This window comes from Oratosquilla oratoria, chromosome 9 (genome assembly GCF_046742065.1).
Source record: "Oratosquilla oratoria isolate Oo_2021 chromosome 9, ASM4674206v1, whole genome shotgun sequence".
NCBI classification, from domain to species: domain Eukaryota; kingdom Metazoa; phylum Arthropoda; class Malacostraca; order Stomatopoda; family Squillidae; genus Oratosquilla; species Oratosquilla oratoria.
Window position 1 is genome coordinate 56299408 of NC_134785.1, and position 20000 is coordinate 56319407.

At 42.0% G+C, this 20000-nt stretch overlaps 1 protein-coding gene across 5 annotated transcripts in view; it reads left to right on the plus strand.

Annotated features, from left to right (window-relative positions):
* The window catches only part of crb (cell polarity complex component crumbs), a 283212-nt gene that overhangs the window by 178613 nt on the left and 84599 nt on the right, over positions 1-20000 (plus strand). For 4 of the 5 annotated variants that reach the window (XM_076190523.1, XM_076190524.1, XM_076190526.1 and 1 more), the window contains exons 1-4: positions 3648-4355; positions 10368-10627; positions 17092-17450; positions 18313-18554. In XM_076190523.1, coding sequence (XP_076046638.1) covers positions 4304-4355; positions 10368-10627; positions 17092-17450; positions 18313-18554 — 913 coding nt within the window. In that variant the 5' untranslated portion in view covers positions 3648-4303. Of the gene's footprint in view, positions 1-3647; positions 4356-10367; positions 10628-17091; positions 17451-18312; positions 18555-20000 lie in introns of those variants that run through there. The other variant, XM_076190525.1, reaches the window with a different exon arrangement.

The following is a 20000-nucleotide window of genomic DNA, read 5'->3' on the forward strand; positions in this document are numbered from 1 at the left end:
TAATCTTTTCCTTCCCTTTTCTCCATTTCCATCTTCCCTATACCACCCTTCATTTCCCTTCTCTTCCCTCCCCATCCCTTCCCTTCCTCTCCCTCCCTTCCCATCCCTTCCCATCCCTACCCTTCCCTTCCTCTCCCTCCCTTCCCATCCCGTCCCTTCCCTTCCCATCCCTTCACATCCCTTCTCTTCCTTTCCTATCCCTTCCCTTCCTCTCCCTCCCTTCCCATCCCTTTCCATCCCTTCCCATTCCTTCCCATCCCTACCCTTCCCTTCCTCTCCCTCCCTTCCCATCCCTTCCCTTCCCTTCCCTTCCCATCCCTTCTCTTCCTTTCCTATCCCTTCCCTTCCTCTCCTTTCCCATCCCTTCCCATCCCTTCCCTTCCTCTCCTCTCCCATCCCTTCCCATCCCTTCCCTTTCCTTCCCTCCCTTCCCATCCCTTCCCTTGGGCTTTTTCTTGTGGGCGTATGAGCCTTCGGCCCTTCGACCCTCCGCTCCCCGCATACGAGGGGAAAGGAAGAAGAGGCTCGGTCGGGGAGGGGGGGAGGGGGGAGGATGCGGAAATGGAAATGCAGAAATATGAAAAGGATTGAAGGAGAATAGGGATTGAACAAAGCGAGGTGGTAGTGAAAGGAGATGAGGAGGAGGAGGAGGAGGAGAGGGACGAGAATAAACAAAACAAATGAGTGTTACGCATTGAAGAAGAAGAAAAGAAAGAGGAAAGGAAGGAAAGGAAAGACGATAAAGAGAGTGAAAATTCGAATGCGGATGGGAGGACATTCCGTGTTGGGAACCAACAACTTGAAGAAGAAGAAGAAGAAGAAGAAGAAGAAGAAGAAGAAGAAGAAGAAGAAGAAGAAGAAGAAGAAGAAGAAGAAGAAGAAGAAGAAGAAGAAGAACAACAACAACAACAACAACTCTGCTTGTAAATATTGAGTGAAGAAGCACAAAAGTCGTCTAAGAAAAAGCAAATGTGCTGGCGGGGTTTCGGGAAACAAAGGCTCCGTATCTATCACGACACGCACCTCATCCCCGTTCTGCCCCCCACCCCCCCGAAAAGAGTCTCCAGATACAAAGAGAGCAGGAAAAATGGAAAGCGAAGGTAAAGAGGAGGCTGAATAGGGACCCGTCCCATGACCGCCGCCCGGGAAACACTGAGGAAGGAGGAACGGCGGAGAGGAACGGCGCCCCCCCGGAGTACAAACACGGGGGAAGGTGAGGGAGGGAGAGAGAGAGAGAGAGAGAGAGAGAGAGAGAGAGAGAGAGAGAGAGGGGGGGGTGCATAAAGAAAAAGGGGAAGGAAAGTTGCTTTGGGGAAAGAGAGTGAGAGCGAAGGCAAAAGGGGAATTAGACGAAAGGTAAAGAGAAGAGGGAAGGAAGGGAGAGAGAGAGAGAGAGAGAAAGTGAATATAGTTGGGAGGGAGAGGAAAGAGAGGGAGATAGAGAGTGGGAAGAGGGAGAGAGAGAAAAGACAAAAGTGAATATAGTTGGGAGGGAGAGGAAAGAGAGAGAGATAGAGAGGCTCGTAGTTGGGAGGGAGAGGAAAGAGAGGGAGATAGAGAGTAGGGAGAGGGGAGAGAGAGTAAAGACAAAAGTGAATATAGTTGGAAGGGAGAGGAAAGAGAGGGAGAGGAGGATTGAGAGATGGGGGTAAGTGTTAAATGGGGAGAGAAGGGAGAGTGAGGGGAGACAGCGGGGGGAGGAAGGGAGAGAGAGAGGGAGAGGATTGAGACGAGGAAGGGGAAAAGGGAAAGGATTGGTGAACCAGAGTATGGACAAGGGGGAATGGAGGAGAGAGAGAGAGAGAGAGAGAGAGAGAGAGAGAGAGAGAGAGAGAGGTGGTGAATAAAGAAAAAGGGGAAGGAAAGTTGGTTTGGGGAAAGAGAGGGAGTGAGAGCGAAGGCAAAAGGGGAATTAGACGAAAGGTAAAGAGAAGAGGGAAGGAAGAGAGAGAGAGAGGGGGGGGAGGGAGAGGGGAAGAGGATCAGAAGATCAGAGGGAGAGTGGGAGGGAGGGGAAACTGTTAGAAAGAGGGGAATGGAGGAATAAAGAGGAATAAAGAGGAAGAGAAGAGGGGAATGGAGGAATAAAGAGGAAAAAGAGGAAGAGAAGAGGGGAATGGAGGAATAAAGAGGAAAAAGAGGAAGAGAAGAGGGGAGGTTGCTGAAGAAGGAAGTCAGTGCATTATGGAAAGAGAGTACAGAGGAGGAGAATTGTAAAATATGATGGAAATATATGTAATAATGTGGAACACGTAATCACACTTGGCAGCGTAGACGATATGTACTTGCGTATTTACATATGCATGTGAATATTTACACGGTTGTATACGCACACTAGCGTGTACGCACTTGGGCTTGTATGTGGATGCGTACGTATGTGTACACACTTTTGTGCACATGGTTGGGCTGAGAGTGCACATGACCTAGTGCACGGGTGTCGTTACATGTCCTTTGTTATTGGGAGAAAAGATTTAGGTAAGAACATTTCTGTCTCTGTTTTTCATCTCATCGTCATCGTCGTCATCATCATCGTCGTCATTATCATTATCATCGTCTTCATTATCGTCGTCATCATCGTCGCCATCATCATCGTCATTGTCGTCATCATCGTCATTATCATCGTTATCATCATCATTGTTAACATCGTCGTCATCATAATTGTCAATATCATTATCATCGTTATCATTGTCGTTATCGTTATCGTCGTCATCACCATCGTCGTCATCATCATAGTCATTATCGTTATCATCATTGTCATCATCATCATCGTTATCATCGTCATCATCATTGTTTTCATCATCATCATCATCAATGTCGTCCATTGCGCCGCAAGTGGAGATGAGGAAAATTGCGTTTTTGGAAGACAGGAGGAACGCGTGAGGAAAAAAAAAAAAAAAAAGTGATTAGAGGAGGGTCTGCAGGTGAAGAAAAGGAGGAGGAGGAGGAGGAGGAGGAGGAAGAGGAAGAACGGAACCTGGTAGGCACCAGCGCTGTGCATCCGCGGAGAAAGAAGAGAGAAATGAAGCCAGAGATCAAAAGACCGCTTACGAGGAGGTGGAGATGGAAGAAAGGGAAGTGACGAGGAGGAAGAGGAGGAGGAGGAGGGGGAGGAAATGAAGGAGAGGAAGGAAGATGTGGTGAGATGGAGGAGGTAGAGGAAGGAGATGTGATGGTGGTTTTGATGGAGGAGGCAAGGAGGGGGAAGGAAAATGTGGAGATGAAAGAAGAGGTGGATGAAGAGGAGATGAACGAAGAGGATGTGGGCGTGTTGGTTGGAGGAGGAGAAGAAGAAAAGGAAGAGATGGAGAAGGAAGGAAGGTGGAGGAGGAGGAAGAGGAAGAAGAGGAGGGAAGGATGAGGAGGAGGGGAAGGAAAATGTGGAGATGAAAGAAGAGGTGGAGGAAGTGAGGTGGGTGTGTTGGTTTGGAGATGAAAAAGAAAAGGAAGAGATGGAGGAAGGGCGGGAGGTGGAGGAAGGAAGGGAGGAGTGGGAGGAGTAGGAGGGGAAGGAAAGGAGGTGGAGGAGGAGGAGGAGGAGGAGGAGGAGGAGGTGGAGGAGGAGGAGGAGGAGGAGGAGGAGGAGGAGGAGTGGGTCAAGGGTCGGATCTCGGCGGTCCGCGCGGCCGGACAGACTTGGTTGTGGCGGTGCTGTGGTAGGAAGCGGCACAGCGGCAGATCGCGCGGCGGTGAGGTGCCGGAACGATATCGGTTGTTGGGGGGACGTCTCAGCGAGAGCGAGGTCTGGAGCCTGGGGCAACAGTTGTGTGTGTGTGTGTGTGTGCGCGCGCGCAAGCTCCGTCTTCTCCGGGGTCAAGTGTGGAGTGGTTGGGTCTTCCGAAAGTCGTGCTGCCCTGCAATTGGAGGGGGTTTTGTGGGCTACGTGTTCAGCCTCGGCGGATTTTTGTTCCCTGGCTGTGTCTGTCGAGTCGGAAACCAACCCGAAGTGTTTCAGAGTTAACAGTCGAGGTCGTGAGGTCAAGGACCAGTCGAAGTGTTCAGGAGAACAAGAACGACTCGTCACCGAAGTGTCTGTGTGTGCTTTTGAACAATTTTCTCTCTTGGTTCTGTATAGTGTTATGGCATTTGAAGACTTCTCTCAGACGCCAGTGATCAAGAACAAGTCTTAAGAGAAGTGTCCTGGGAACACAGGTGGCATTAGTGAGTGGATCTCAGTGGAAGGTGGCGTTTGAAGGCGCGCGGGACTTGGCATTTGGTGCCTGCTCGCTTCGCTGAGCGCTGGCATCAGGCCGTCAGGTAGTAGGCGGTGGCACCCTCAGGCACTCGCGGCTACCCTCGCATCAACATGGGGAGGAGAGAGCCACAGAGGAATACTTACGTCTTTACCGCTGCTCTCGGTAAGTGTGTCTGCCAAGAGGCACCCCCCGGGGGGGGGGCGGGATCTCTTTCGTCCATCGTCTTCCCGTCCTCGCCCTCCTCCTCCTCGTCCTTCACCTTTCAACTTTCGTTCTCGCCCTCCTCTTCCATCGCTCGACCGACTCGTTCTCTCTCTCTCTCTCTCTCTCTCTCTCTCTCTCTGTCTCTCTCCCCCCATCTCTTCAACCTTCACATTTCATTTCAACCAACCTTTCCCCTTCCTCCTCCCTCGCCCTTAACCTTTGTAACTTCGCTTTTTAACCCCCAGCCTCTAACCACACGGCACCGTTTCTCCCCCCACTCCCTTTCCTAGTCACCCAATACTTTCTTCCTTCTCACCTTTTCACCCTCCCACGCTCTATACCTCCCCCACCCCCCCAAACACTTTCATCTCCCCTCTCCCCATATTTTGGTTCCCTTTTTTGTACATTCTATGTGGTCAGTCGGTCTGACAGTTATTCATCAACTTTTTGAAGTCAATTCCTGAACATCTCCAAACTTCCTTCAAGAGTCGTGTACTGTCCTAACCTCTGCCACGCCACTCCTGCAAACTTCCCTCTACCCTTTATATCGTGTCTTTTGTCATTACTTCATTTTTTCATCTCTTCCTCCATTCGTTTATTTTATTTTCATATAGTTTTAGCTCTTTCCCCGTGGTTATGTATCTTTGTTACTATAGGTTGCCTCTCCTGTCTCGTAATTCAGCGATCAGAGTTCAAGTCTCATCCAGGGTTCAAAATTATTGCATCGAACTGGAATACATTAGTCATCCCTCAATGGATGTTCGTTTTCTGTTGTTTTCAGTTCCCCCCCTCCCCCTCCTCTCACTCACTCCCACTCTCTCTCTCTCTCTCTCTCTCCCCTCCCTCTCTCTCTCTCTCTCCCCTCCCTCTCTCTCTCTCTCTTTCACTTTCTCCCTCCCTCTCCCCCCCTCTCTCTCTCTCTCACTCACTCACTTTCTCTCTCTCTCTCTCTCTCTCACACACACACACACAAACACACACTACAGGTGCTGTACTTATCGGGAAAATTAGACCACCATTTAATACCCAAGAGAACCATGCAATGCAATAATAAAAAAAAAAAATAAAAAAAACGCGAGCCACTCATTGACAAATCACAACAGCCAACGTAGAAGAGCGTGAGAAGCCTCTCTGGGACAGGCCAACTATACTTTTCAGCATAAAAACCCAGATTTTTATCAAATTCAGTATTCCAACCCAGGCTAAGAAGAGGTAGAAACCTCGAAATCTGCAGATCCTGGACCAACATATGAAGGTCGGAATCTTCTGTACCACGCTCAGCCATTAAAAAAAAAAAAAAAAAATAAAAAAAAAAAAAAAAAAAAAAAAAAAAAAAAAAAAAAAAAAAAAAAAAAAAAAAAAAAAAAAACACAATTTTGAACGGTCAGCGACACATCGTCAGAACGTCCAGTTCAACAAATATATTCACAATTAATATCACAATCGGAGTAGAAGGAAAGACTGGAGACGGGGAGTCTATATATTTCGACTGCTAACTGCAGCCCTCTTCAGTAGTATAACAAGAGCAACGAGGAAGGTACAAAGACAACTACCCTTACTCAGGTCACTAGTAATGATTTGTCTTTGTTCCTCTTGTTGTAAGCGGATGCTGTCCAAGGGTGGCATCCATCTCCCTCTCTCTGCTACTGAAGAGGGCTGCAGTTAGCAGTCGAAATATAAACAATTTAAGTCTATTTTTTCCCGACTGTGTTATTGGTTGATTTATGAATGTTACTAACTTTTCATCAATAATATTATCATTATTGTTATTGTTATTATTATCATTATTATTATTATTATTATTTGTCGTCGTCGTCGTCATCATCATCATCGTGTGATGATGATTATTATTGTTATTATTATTATTATTATTTTTATTTTTGTGGTTGTTGCAGTTATTGTTGTTGATGTTGAGATTTAACAAGAGAGCTCTGCCAGAAGGAACGGATGTGGTAGCTATGAATATAGACAATGCGTTTCACAAAGTTTTCAAATATATACATTAAAAGAGAAACCATACATATATTCATAAAGATGACAATGGCTACCCAACTTCTTAACATTTAGACAAAGCAGAGTAAGCCAGAATGATCAAATTTGTGGAACTACAAGACTATACAGTGGAGTTCCCCAGATAGCCACGAAAAAACAAAAAAATCCAACAGTGAAATTAAACAGCCAAACCATCCCACTGAAAATATTTCATATTTTTATTATACTTTATAACCTTCAACAGATTTGACAGAAAAAAAAAGTGCTGAAATCAGTCGCAAGTATGGGCTTTGAACATCAGAAGGAATTTAATCTCAATGTGGAAACCATTCATCAGTACCACACTCGACTACAACATGGTCACTTTACAAACAATACAAAATAAAGCATTGAGAATAATAACAGGGTGGACCAAATGACACCTACAGGACACCTACACTCGGAGACCCAAATTCATAGGACATCCTTTGAAAATGATAGTACAGTATACTAATGACCCACTTTCGGAGAAGAATAGACGGAAGTAAAAAGATCCGTATATTTCGATCACTATCTGTGATCCTCTTCAGCAAATATCTGCTGAAGAGGATCACAGATAGTGATCGAAATATACGGATCTTTTAACTTTCGCCTATTCTTCTCCGAAAGTTGGCCATTGGTATAGTTTTACCAATGTGCTACATTACTTTGTTGTGATAGTACACGTTTGTGTGCCAGACCCATTCATCACATAAGTACAACCAGCAGAACGTTGAAAAACAACAGTACACAAGTATATACAACCTACCACATGTACCACACAGTACATTCACAAACATACAAACCCATAGAAAAACAAATCTTAAAAAATACAAAAACATTATAGTCTGTGCGCCAAATCAACCTACATGCTACCTCTCTCATATTTCCCATGTGTGGTATTTGATTTTATTTTATTTTAATTTATTTTAATTTATTTTGATTTATTTTATTTTTATGATCTGTATGTTGTAAAGGAAGCTGTACAAGCACAATTGGTATCACTTCTTAGGATTATATCAACGATTACCTACACCCGATCCCACTTGTTTCACCTCGACGATGCAACATCGGGAAAAAGCGCTGTTGCCACATGTCGTAGATTTTGTTAAAATCGTTTTTATAACCCTAAAAAGTGACACTCATTGTCGTAGATTTTGTTTAAGTGTTTTTATAACCCTAAAGAGTGATACTCACTGTACTATACAATTTCCTTTGCTATATCCAGAATATAGGAAAAAAAATCAGATAGCACAAAGATGGGGGAAATAAGAGTCATGTACTAAAGTTGATTTGACAGAATTGTAGTTCGTAAATAACGACTTATACCACAACCTGAACGGACTCCTTAAAGCGCACGACTAACACGGTTGGGTTCTGAACACCATCCAACTCTTAGGCTGCGTTTACACCAAGCGAATGGAATCGATTCAATTCATCAAGAATCAACACGATTCATGAATCGTGTTGATTCTTCATGAATTGAATCTATACGATTCATGAATCGTGTTGATTCTTCATGAATTGAATCTATTCGATTCGCATGGTGTAAACGCAGCCTAAAGGGCCATTTACACGGTCGAACAGTTTGACAAACCCGGTTTGTCAGGCAAGTGTTTGAAGTGATGTTTGACCGTGTGAATGGGGTATTTGGTCGTCAAACACATTTGTCGAACGTGTTTGACAACCAAATACCCTATTCACACGGTCAAACATCACTTCAAACACTTGTTTGACAAACCGGGTTTGTCAAACCGTTTGACCGTCTAAATGCCCCTTTACACACGACCAACACAGAATAGGTCCCGAACCACGCAATCATCCGTAGCAACCGTCACACGGGACCCTGCCAACCAGCACTTTGCAGCAGACAACGCCACAGTATTTCTTGAGTGACCGCTGGCCGTTGCCGGTTATTTGGGGGCCTTGGGTCTATCGTGGCAACATTTTGATTTTTATTCATTTTTCTTTTAAAAAGAAAACAGAAAAAGAAACAGCTTAATTGGCAAGTTGGGTTAGTATCTTTTTGACTGTGGTCTGAATGGAGCTGGGCAATTAAATATTATCAGCGCAGTAATTATAGAGGCGCGAAGGCGCTTCAGTACATATACGGTAATGAATGAATTAAAACGTTTCGCACATTGTAATTATAATACCAAAAGAAATGGTGGTGGAGGTATTGCAAATTGTTATTGGTGTGTTTATGGTTATAATGGTAAAATGATTGTATTATATATTTTTCGTTTTTCTCTATAATTTCTTTGTTTTATCTTGTCATATTTCTCTAAACGATGGAGCAGGGAAACACGTTACTAGATACAAAGGGTTGGATAAAGTATGACTAAAGTGTGGAAACCAACAAATGGAAGTCGGGTGTCGTGCTTACCCTCAGAGGTTGCCTGTAGTGCCGACCTCGCAGTAAAAAAGAAAATATTTGGAAAAGAAATAGGGCAGGTATTCTTTGTGCTGTCAACTGGAAAAGTGAGGTTTCGGGGAAAGGGGAAGGAATAGGAGGGAGAGAGTTCATTGTCATCAGGAGGAGGAGGAGGGGAAGGAAGAGGAGGAGGAGGAGGAGACAAAAACGAGATCGTGGTAAGCCGGAGGAAATTAAGGATTGCCCCTTCCCGTGCACTTTTTCACGTAAAAAAGTTCTATGAATAAGTGACTGCCCCCCCAAAAAAGTTCTCGTCCATCTGTGGTTTGATATGCCAAGGCTACTTGGAACTGGAGGCCCAAAATGTACTTGCTAGCTAGCAAGTGACATTTATTGTCACTTGCTTTCATCAGATTGTTTGTCATCTGATCTTGTTTATACAGTTTTGCTCGTCCGTTTCGGGGTCGTTCTCTCATTGGTACATACATATACCAAGGCTTTTTTCCCCCTTACCAGGGGGGTAGCCAAAAAGGACAAGGCACAAAAACATTCCCACCCATTTCATCCCCGAAAACATTCCACACCCCTCCACCCTCCCTCCCATCTTAGCACCTCCTAGATGACGGGTCATCCCTGCACCCTGTCCACTGCCCTGGGTCATTGGAAAATGAGATTTTTTTTTCTGTATAGAAAAACAGCTATTAAGTAATGTCACTGGAATAAGGGGTTCCTTACAAATAGGTACACAACCATTCCACTCCAAGGTCTCTTCGTCAGTTGATCGAAGTCGCTGTTCCTTAAAGAATATCACTGCGCAGGTAGATGTGCTAAAGGCTAGAGGTTCTTTGAAGGTATTTGACGAAAAAGACGGGGTGAGGAGGAAGGAAGGAAGGAAGGTAGGAGACAAGTGTGACAAGATGTTTAGTTGTAGCTGAGGAATTGCAAAAGGCTTTCGAATAATTGCCTAACACAGCAGTTTCCAGGCCAGGGGCACAATTAACAAGAACAACGACGATTATATACGATCATGACGGTAACGATGACGGAGTCTGGAAATTGCGTGTTTTGTCTTGATTGGGCAGTTTAGGTGTTTACAGTGTTTTTTTCAGACTGGGGGTGAATTACACCCTGGGGGTAATTTAAAAAAAATCGGGGGTAATGGAGTGGTGACAGAAAAAAAGTTAAGAATTCTGAAAATCAAGAAGCCAAAGATTCCTCAATTAGCTTCAGTTATGCAACTTCATCCATCCCACTGATGTTCCCGAGATTTTTACTTAGTCATTAGAGATGCACAATGTTCAAATACAATAAATAAACGAAAATATCTCTAGTGTTTTAATTTAGCAATATATATATATATATATATATATATATATATATATATATATATCAGTGTTGATAACATTTTGTGAAAGGGGTAACATGTTTAATGTGACGTGATAAACTGGGTAACAAGCTGAAAAAAAAAGTTTGAGAAACGCTGTTCTAGACGAAATGGCCTCTGTCAAAATGCTTTGTCATGGTAAACACATTGTATGGTGGAGCTTGGAGCGTTGTTTGCTAACCTGATCTTGTTCCTCCTTCAGGTGTGTTGCTGGGGGTGTTGGCAGGCCAACTCCATCCAGCAGTGACGACGCAGAACTTCGAGGACGACTACCGAACCGTTGTGGTGGACGAGGACGTCCTATCCTCTCCTTCCCCTTCCTTCGCCTCGCCTTCCTTCTCTTCCGTATCGCCCGCGGAGGGCGAGTGGCTGCCCAGCTCGACTCTCGCTGAAGAAGAGTCCCATCAAGACGGGATCCCAGTCACGGCCGGGGAACCTCCCGATGCTGAATTTGTGTCTCCGGTAAATATTTACAAATTTATTTAAAATTATCTATGTTATTAGTTATATACATACACACGCGCGCGCACACACACACACACACACACACATATATAATACTAATGACCCACTTTCGGAGAAGAATAAGCGAAAGTAAAAAGATCCGTATATTTCGATAACTAACTGTGATCCTCCTCAGCAGATGTGTGAAGAGGATCACAGTTAGTGATGGAAATATACGGATCTTTTTACTTTCGCTTATTCTTCTCCGAAAGTGGGTCATTTGTATTATTTTACCAATGTGCTACGACATTACTTTGTTGTGATATATATATATATATATATATATATATATATATATATAATGTGTGTGTCTGAGTTACCCCCGTTGACGTGATAAGATTACTTGGCATTTGCTAGAATTAAATCTCTAAATCACATCACAGGCATAATGTTTTATTTGAGTTTGCGTCAATACAGTTGTACCCAGACTTTACTCCCTCCCTCTCCCCCGAAATGAATGAATTTGGCTGACATCAGAAAATCCCAAAATCGTGACACAGATGCAGATGTGTAAATCTTCAAGAGCTTCAACACTGATGAAGGCTTTCAGTTACCCATTGACACGTACGTTTTTTATCGACTGATTGATTGATTAATTGAATTTTCAGCATCCTCCATCCACACCCTTCCATTGTCTTCCTCTTGCTTGTGGGTATTCCCAGGAGCTTGAGCTGGATCTGCTCTCGTTACACTCTAAAGCAGCGTGCCTCAACCTTTTTACCCTTGCGTAACCTTTAAAATAAATTGCATGCCTGCGCAAAAAAATATATACCATATCTTTCTCATTTTATTTTTATTGTAATAATAGGTTAGAATTATGTCTATATTACATTATTACAATAACCAAGAATATGTCGTACGTGTTTGATTATATTACGCATATGAAATTAAATAAAAAATCAAAAGTGCACCAGCTTATCTCACTTGTTCTCGCGGAACCCTTAGGGACCTTTTGCGGAACCTTAGGGTTCCGGGGAACCCTGGTTGAGAAACGCCTCTCTATACTCTGGATGGAAGTCCTGTCCTGTACTGGACAAATTCTTATTTTACCCATTCCTGGAAACTCCTGGGATGTAGAAGAATCACTAGGATGTATTTCCATGCTGACAAGCACCAGCATTTGAAGTCTTGAGACCATTTCTTTCTCGGGTAATTTTGTGCTCGGAACGGCTCGTTTGGGCTCTCGCTTTGTTGCTGGAGAGTATAAAGGTCATATTAGTATTATGTAAACTTGGAAGCGCCGAATCCGAATAGACCTCAGCCTCTGTGTTCAGGTCACCACTTCCCCTTTAGGTTTGTTTGCATCTGTTTAGCAAAAGACTGCATACATCTCGGGTAGTGACCTCGAAAGGTTGGCCGTGTTGACTGTACACGTTACTGTTCAGCGGAACAGTCAGTCAAGTTCGGTACATTTCCTGATAATAGAGTTGTTTCTTCCTGGAATTCGTTCTACACTGCTTGGTCCAATAAGTACCCATAGATATTGCATGAACAGTAGTTCCTTTCTCACCCCCTCCCCTCTGCGCGCGCGCGCGTGTGTGTGGGGAAAGGTAAACCAATATAGGATGGGAATAAATTTATTGCTGTAACGTTACGACCACTTTAGTCTTCTTCAAGTCCTCTGAAGAAAACCAAAGATGTTGCAACGTTAGGGTAATAAATTTATTCCCAACCTATCTTCGCTTACCCTTCCCAACCTCTCGTTTGTATATGTATATATGTGTAGATGTATATATATAATATATATATATGTATATATATACATATATATCATTGTGTGTGTGTGTGTGTATACATATGTATATATGAGTGGAAAGGGTGGTGAGGTAAACGCCAAAAAATCGTAGGCGTTTTATTACTAACGTTTCGTCCTAAAAATATTCACAGGTTATGTACTTCACTTTCCTTACCCCGTTCCTCCCCAATCTCCGTCCGTCCTTCGCTCCGCTTCACCTCGAACAAAGTATCTAGTCAAATTTGATAATTTAATAAATCCTTCGCTATGATTATTGCAAGGTTTTGAAGCGATGTACGCTGCTTCGATTATTGTTCTTTCTTGTTTTCTTAGCTTTTTGTGGAATACCTCTGTATTTTCCCAGTCAGGAAGGTGGCCAAAATTGTCTGCGTAATATATTCAAAGGGTAACATTTTGAAAATAAAACGTATAGTTTTACAGGAATTACTGTCTAATACTTCCCAAAACCATTGATAGCTAAACAAATTACACAAAAACGTCGTTTGGTATATTTTGCAATTTGAAATCACCGATCCTATCCCCCAAAAAGTCGTCTGCTTCAGCCACTCCAAAAACGTATCCGACGTGACGTCATCAGCAGTGACGTCATCAGTTGTATTTTATTCTCTATGCTTTAACATTGTGTTTGATGAACGATAATCATGTCGAGTGCCGCCGGATATCTAACATCAGATTTAGGAATTATGAAAATGAAGAAAGAACTACTTAGGAAAGTACAATATATGTATGAAAAGAATTTCAGAAAAGAGGGAAAATGATACACTAATAACATATAGAACTCTGAGAGAAATGCGCCAGAAGAAAGCTTACGATAGCCACCAAGCAACTGTGGTATTATTCACGTACAGAACATATGCAGGAACAAAATGATGGGACTAGATTTTTTTTTTAAATAATACTAAATGGGCTTTTTATAAAGCATATGCAAATCAAATTATGAGAGACGTTTTTGGAAATTTAGATATAATTAATCAGATTCATATCTTAAAAACAAAACCAGGATAAATAATAGATTAATGACAAAAATACATTGATAAAAATATAACTAAAGGAAAAGTAAAACAAAACGAGATAGAAGATAGATTAATTAGGAAGACATTTTTTCGGGGCTTCCGAGATCATATTCATGTTACGTAAAACCGTTCTCGCACAGGTAGACACAGTTTAATTTTTTATTTTTAACGGCATTTTTTTCTGAATCCAGATAAACAACACCCACATAGTATGTGAAGTAACAATTTTCTTTTATTAGACCTATACTGGAATTTAGTTTAAGTTTTATGATATATTCACTATTATAATTATCGCAGTTTAATAGCTGGCTGAACAAGGACATGCAGTATAGGAATAAATGCAAAAATCACTTGTCATATGCCGGAACGGATTGGTATGTTCTTGGCGATGTTTGTAGTGAAGCTTTCGTTTTAAACTGTAAACAATCTAAAGTAATGTATCACACATGTCGTGTAAAGAATAGTTAGTTTTATCTAGTAACTAATCATCATGATTATCTTTTTAGTTGTACACTTGAGTCGAGATAAAAAGAATATACGTATTTCGTTGTAGGCAGTATTTGCTTACTAAGTGGCATCTAGGAGGCGTAGTGCGAAGGTGCTGCAGGATTGTGTAGGAATACACTTAAAAATATTTAATTAGTCACGTATACTAACCTCGCTTTCTTGAGTGTGTGCACTGCAAAACCAACATGCACACGTGTAAACACCATTGATGCACCAATATGTAAAATTCTTTAGAGAGAGATTCTGCTTCAAATTGATAGCCCATAATTATGCCGTCTATTCACACATCTTACCTGTTGTCAGAGATATTTAGGGAATCGAGACTACTCTCTGAAGACGATGAAAAATTCTCAATATCGCTGAATATCGCTTGTTTTGCTACAGGGCGGTTGGGTTGGTACACACGTCATCGAAATTAATACCAGGAGATAGCGCTGTATGTTGTGTTTTAGAATTCAGATTAGCAGACAACTAATATTTTCGTCAAAAAGACTTTCAAATAATGGTTCTCGTTGAAATAAATAACACTACAAAAGAGAGAAAACAAAGTTGTAACTGGGCTTGGTGGTCATCCTTCAGATATTATATTGTGATAAAAAAATAAATGAGATTGTTCATTACAAAAACATGTTTTTCATAATTTGTCACGTGGCCCAAATGTCGGTCAAGTAAGGAATTTTTCAATGTCTTTTCTTGTGTAGTCAAGATATCAGGTAATAATTACGTTGAAAATAATTGCATTGTAATTTGTGTAGATTGAGTAAAGTCTTCTATTATCAAGGCAGAGGACACAAAACTGGAGGACTTTTTTTCAAACTGGTTTGTCCGACTGCGATGCAGCGACTACGTTGTCTGTATTTACCTAGTTGTATTTCACGGGAAGGGGAGCTACGCTCGTGGTAACCCGTCTCCATATCTCATTTTATCTAAACAAGCGTGCACGAGTGTTTATGGTTTTTGTCTTGGATCACTGTTTTCTCGTGATCGACAGCTATTACACTTCCGAATGGTAGCTCAGAGCTGTAACCTTACATAACGCTCCATCGCCTTATTCAAGGAGGACGGTAACGACTTGCAGGTTTGAAGTCGTGAGCAGAGTTCGAACTTTAACTTCTCGCATGAGAAGTCAAGACGCCACCACTACGGCAGGAAGCCGCGTGTGTGTGTCTATTTACCTAGTTGTATCTTACGGGAAGGGGAGCTACGTTCGTGGTTCCGTCTCTATTTCGCCATGTCCAATTTACTCCTAAATTCGTTTATGGTTTTTGCACACACTGTTGTTTCGTCTACTTTGTTCCATACATCCACCGCTCTGTGGGGAAAGCTGTTCTTTTTCAGGTCTCCTCTATAGCTGTCCATTCCATGTCCCCTTGTATTTCTCTTATCACAATTTAGTAAGTCTTTTCTATCAAGGACTTTCATACCTCTCATAATTTTGTAGATAGTCAACAAGTCACCTCTTTTTCTTCTTTGTTCCAAAGTCGGCAATTCTAGTTTTGACAATCTTTCTTCCTATGACAGTTTTGATATTGTTGGTGCCATCTTCGTAGTTGCTCTCTGGATTATCTCAATTTTCCTTATATTCTTTTTTATACTAGGTGACCATAGTGTTCCTGTGTACTCTAATTTTGGCCTTATCAGTGTGACTGGTATTTTCTCTAACATTTCTTCATCCAAGTAAGTAAAAACCACCTTTATTGATCATAGTAAGTTATAGGTTTCTCCAACAATTTTATCTATTTATCAGGGGACATGTGCTTTGTGATGATTACTCCCAGGTCTTTTTTCATATTGTCCTGATATATATATATATATATATATATATATATATATATATATATATATATATATATATATATATATATATATATATATATATATATATAATGTATATATATTACTTTTTCTAAATTCTAATATGCTACATTTCTTAATGCTGAAGTCCATTTCCCACTTCTGACTCCATTCCTAAAACCCTGTTTAGATCTCTCTACAGTGAAACACAATCTGTTTCAGTGCTCACTTTCTTCAACAGTTTTGCGTCATCTGCAAAGAAGCTCATGTAACATTCCACACCTTCATCCATGTCATTCACATAAATAGCAAACATATTGATTGGAGCCAATACAATACTGATCCTTGTGGAACTCCACTAATCACCTCTTCCCAAGTAGAACTCTTATCTCTGAGCACTACTCTCATTTTTCTTCCATGCAAGAAGTCCTCCATCCATTTCAGTAGTTTACCTTGTATCCCTCCTATGGTTTCCAGTTTTCTTAATAGTTCTTTGTGTGGTACTTTGTCCCTTTCCTGTATTATATCTAGTAGTCTTGAGTAAAAAGAGATAAAATTTGTGGCATAAATTTGATCTGTGTGTGTGTGTGTGTGTGTGTGTGTGTATATGCATGTGATCACTTGTTTGTGTAAGTGCACTCTCGTATACACATGACTGCGCAAGGAATAGGCAGACAGATTGGAGGTGGTGGCAACAGTCATCCTTTAGGAGATCAGCGGCCCACGCTGACCAGGTTCTGCAAGGGTTCAGGTTGGGGAATGGGAAACTGAGGAAGGTGGTGATGGTGCTTTGCAACCATGATCTCCTGACCCTACACACACATGTATACTCGCAATAACACACACTCCCTAGGCACCTTGTGGCCTGGGGCACAAAACTTTTGGCCGGATCCTTCTGGGGCCTTTTCTTTACTGAACCCAAGTGTTTACTCCTGTACCAAAAGACCAACCCACAACTCCTTCCTTTGTATTTATGATAATTTAATCATTTATGATTTTTCCAGCTTCCAACTTAATTATGGACCAGAAGATCTCCTTTGTAATCTTTTATAATGGGTAGTGAAAGGAGCGAATGATGTAAATGGTTAGAAATTCACTAAATCCACAAGCTCAAAATATGAAATCATTTCATTCAGAAAAGGTGCAACCCACTCCATGGCCTTGCTATGTCATATTGGCTCAAGTGATGATGGCTTGATGCCACCGATCCTACGGAGTGTTGATAAAAGATGACCAAGAGTTGCCAGGTGTTACCCAGTTGCTTGTTATGGGTCATTCTTGTACTCGTTGGTGTTGTAATTACTATCTTATTCGTTGCTCTAAACCACAACCCCCTCCATTTGTGCACACAGGAAGAAGACACCCACATCGTTGCATGGGACGTGACCTCCAACCAGGCGGGTTCCCAGACAATGGGGCCCTCCTACACAGTGGGAGGGGCCGAGCGGGAGGGCCACTTCACTCCGCAGTCCAGGGTCCTTCTTCCGGTCACCCTTGATCTGAGGAGCTACACCTCGCTCAGTTTCCGGACATGCAGTCGCGGACAGCTCCTACACCAAGAGGGGCACAGTGGCGACAAAGATGCCCTCTCGCTGGCCATCGACGAGGCAGGAGCCCTCGTTCTCAACCTGTGGCGCCTTGGGCAGCCCCATACGACCATTCTAGGGGATAGAACCCTTAACGACAATGCTTGGCATCGTGTATATCTCAGGTAATCCTGTCCAGTTTATTCCTTAGTTTGATTTATTTACCTATATTTTCATTAATTTGTTAATTGATTTGTTTATTTATCTATTTATTTATTTGTTTACTTGCTCTGTGTGGCCACCAGTTTCTGATGTGATGTTTCTTGCTTATGTTTGCCAATGGGTGTCATCCTAGGGGCCATAAACAGTGTCAGGTGCACTTAATGGTACTAATCAAAATGATTCTTAAATGCAAACTGTAATTGCAGGAATAAATGAGCTTCAGTGAAGTCGTTTTGAGCCATGTAATTAGATGTGAAAACTGGAGTCGTGTAAGGAACACCTTGAATTGTAATAATTTTTGCAGTGATGGAAACTGCCATGAATAGAATCACACAAAAAACAAACCTAATGTAATTATTTTTACAAAGGTTTACAGGCTGTGAAAACGAATTCATGAAAACTAAGATCATATGATTTCTGTAGTGTTTTTGATAATAATAATAAATGAACTCATACAGGGAAGACCTCAGATCAGAAGTTTGTAGTACTTTTAGTGAAACACAAACTGCAGGGAACACCTTGGATCGCATAATTTTTGCAGTGTTGTTAGTGAAAATTAATTCATGCAAAGATCATTTTGGGTCCCACAACTTTTGCAGTGCTTTTAGTAAAAATATTGATTCACACAAGGATCACTTTGCATCAGCTAGTTTTTGTAGTGCTTTTTGTGAAAAACGAATTCACAGAAGAAACGTTTCGGATAAAGAATTTGCAGTGCAGGGGGAAATGAGTTTATGTAAAAATCACTTTGGATCAGGTATTTGTCAGTGTTTCTAATGAAAATACTTTTTTTACTTGACTGACCCCTTCTTTCCCAACACCCAGGTTTGAACTCGGCGTCTTGTGGCTCGGCCTGGACAACACCACCGTCATGGTTGCCAACACGACAGGTCCACAGTCACATCTCATCGACCTATTCCTGTGGTCACCTGAACCCGAACTCGTGGTCGGCGGTGGCTTCACAGGATGTCTCCTGCAGGGGGCCAACACGAAATTTACGGATCCTCTAGCCAAGCACTTCGCCGTCAACTGGGGACAGTGTCCGTTGCCCGACGGCCAGGATTGCCGTGAGTAGGGGTTAAGGAAGGGCGTGGGTTGCTGGGGCCCATGGAAGGCAATCAGGTGTTGGGGGGGTGGGTAGCTGGTGTTGCCTATATATGTATGTTGCGGGTTTTTCGTGTGGGTTTAAAAAAAAAATCACTTCGGTGGGAAAATAGTATTCACCTTGGTGGAGACTTCACTTATGTGGAAATGTAATTCACCGTGGAAGAAAAGGAATTTACAGTTACGGTGGGACAAAAAATCACCAAAGTAGGTGGATGAAACGGCTTTAGATATTTTGCCTCGGTATGTGGGTTGCTTCTGCATAGATGACCACCATTGTTATGATTTGGAACTGGTGCATGATGGTGTGTAGTAGAAAGGTGCGTAGATGATCTGCAAGTTAAACATATGATGGGCGCATGAGGCTTGGCTTCTCAGAGGTGATTATTAATGGTAGTATGATAGTTTTACTTCTGGTGAAGGGCTACTTTTTAATAAATTGAAGTGTTTCATATTGAAATGTATTCATTAGCATGACAATTTTTCATCCTGAACTTCGGGTATGTTGTTGTTGTTTTTATTGTTGTTTTTCTTCCTGTCGCATTTCATGTTTTTTTATTTATTTATTTATTTAATTTTTTTTTTTTTGTGTGTGTGTGACTGAACTGGCCCCTCTTCCCCCTTCCGAGCTCTTTGTAGGTAATAATGGAAATTAGTTTTTGGAACTAGGTGTACATTGCGACTCTATTCAAGACTTGTGATCGAAAATCATGATAAATGTCTCCTTTAGTGCAAGGAATGAAAAAAGTACTGTAGGTGTATGCCATATTGGATTTGAATTGGACAAATTTAGGTTTAAGAAAGGAGTAGGCAGGAAATGGTTTACCAATAGAGTGATTGATGAATAGAATAGACTTAGTAACCATGTAGTGAACGCAGAAACTATTGTTTGTTTAAAGAGAAGGTTAGATAACTTTATGGATGGGGATGATAGGTAGTAATGGACATGGAACTGCCTAGTGTAGACCTTATGGTCTCTTGTAGTCTCCTTCATTTTCTGTTCCCCTTTCGGTAGATTGTGGGCGCTCGACTTCTTTGCTACGACGACAAAGCCAGGCAAAACTGTCTGACTTTGGGTAGAATAAAAATTCTTCTTGCATTGTTATCGCAAAGAGTATTTATGGTTGTCCTGACCTTTTCCGGATGACAATTGTACCTAAAACTAAATATGCTCTGTTCACACAAGCAGTTTGAACTGCGCAGAAACCACGGAAATGCCACATAATCAGGGAAAAACTGTGCAGTTGTGTGTGAACACCTGTATTGACTTGTATTGTAACTGACCTGCCATGGTTAAAACTACTAGTGTGAAGAGGGCCATATAATCGTCTGGCGCAGTGGAATGAAACATGTAGTGTCCGTCATTGTAGTGAAAGGGGTCAACACTCTTAGGGGGTCCGTGTCTCATG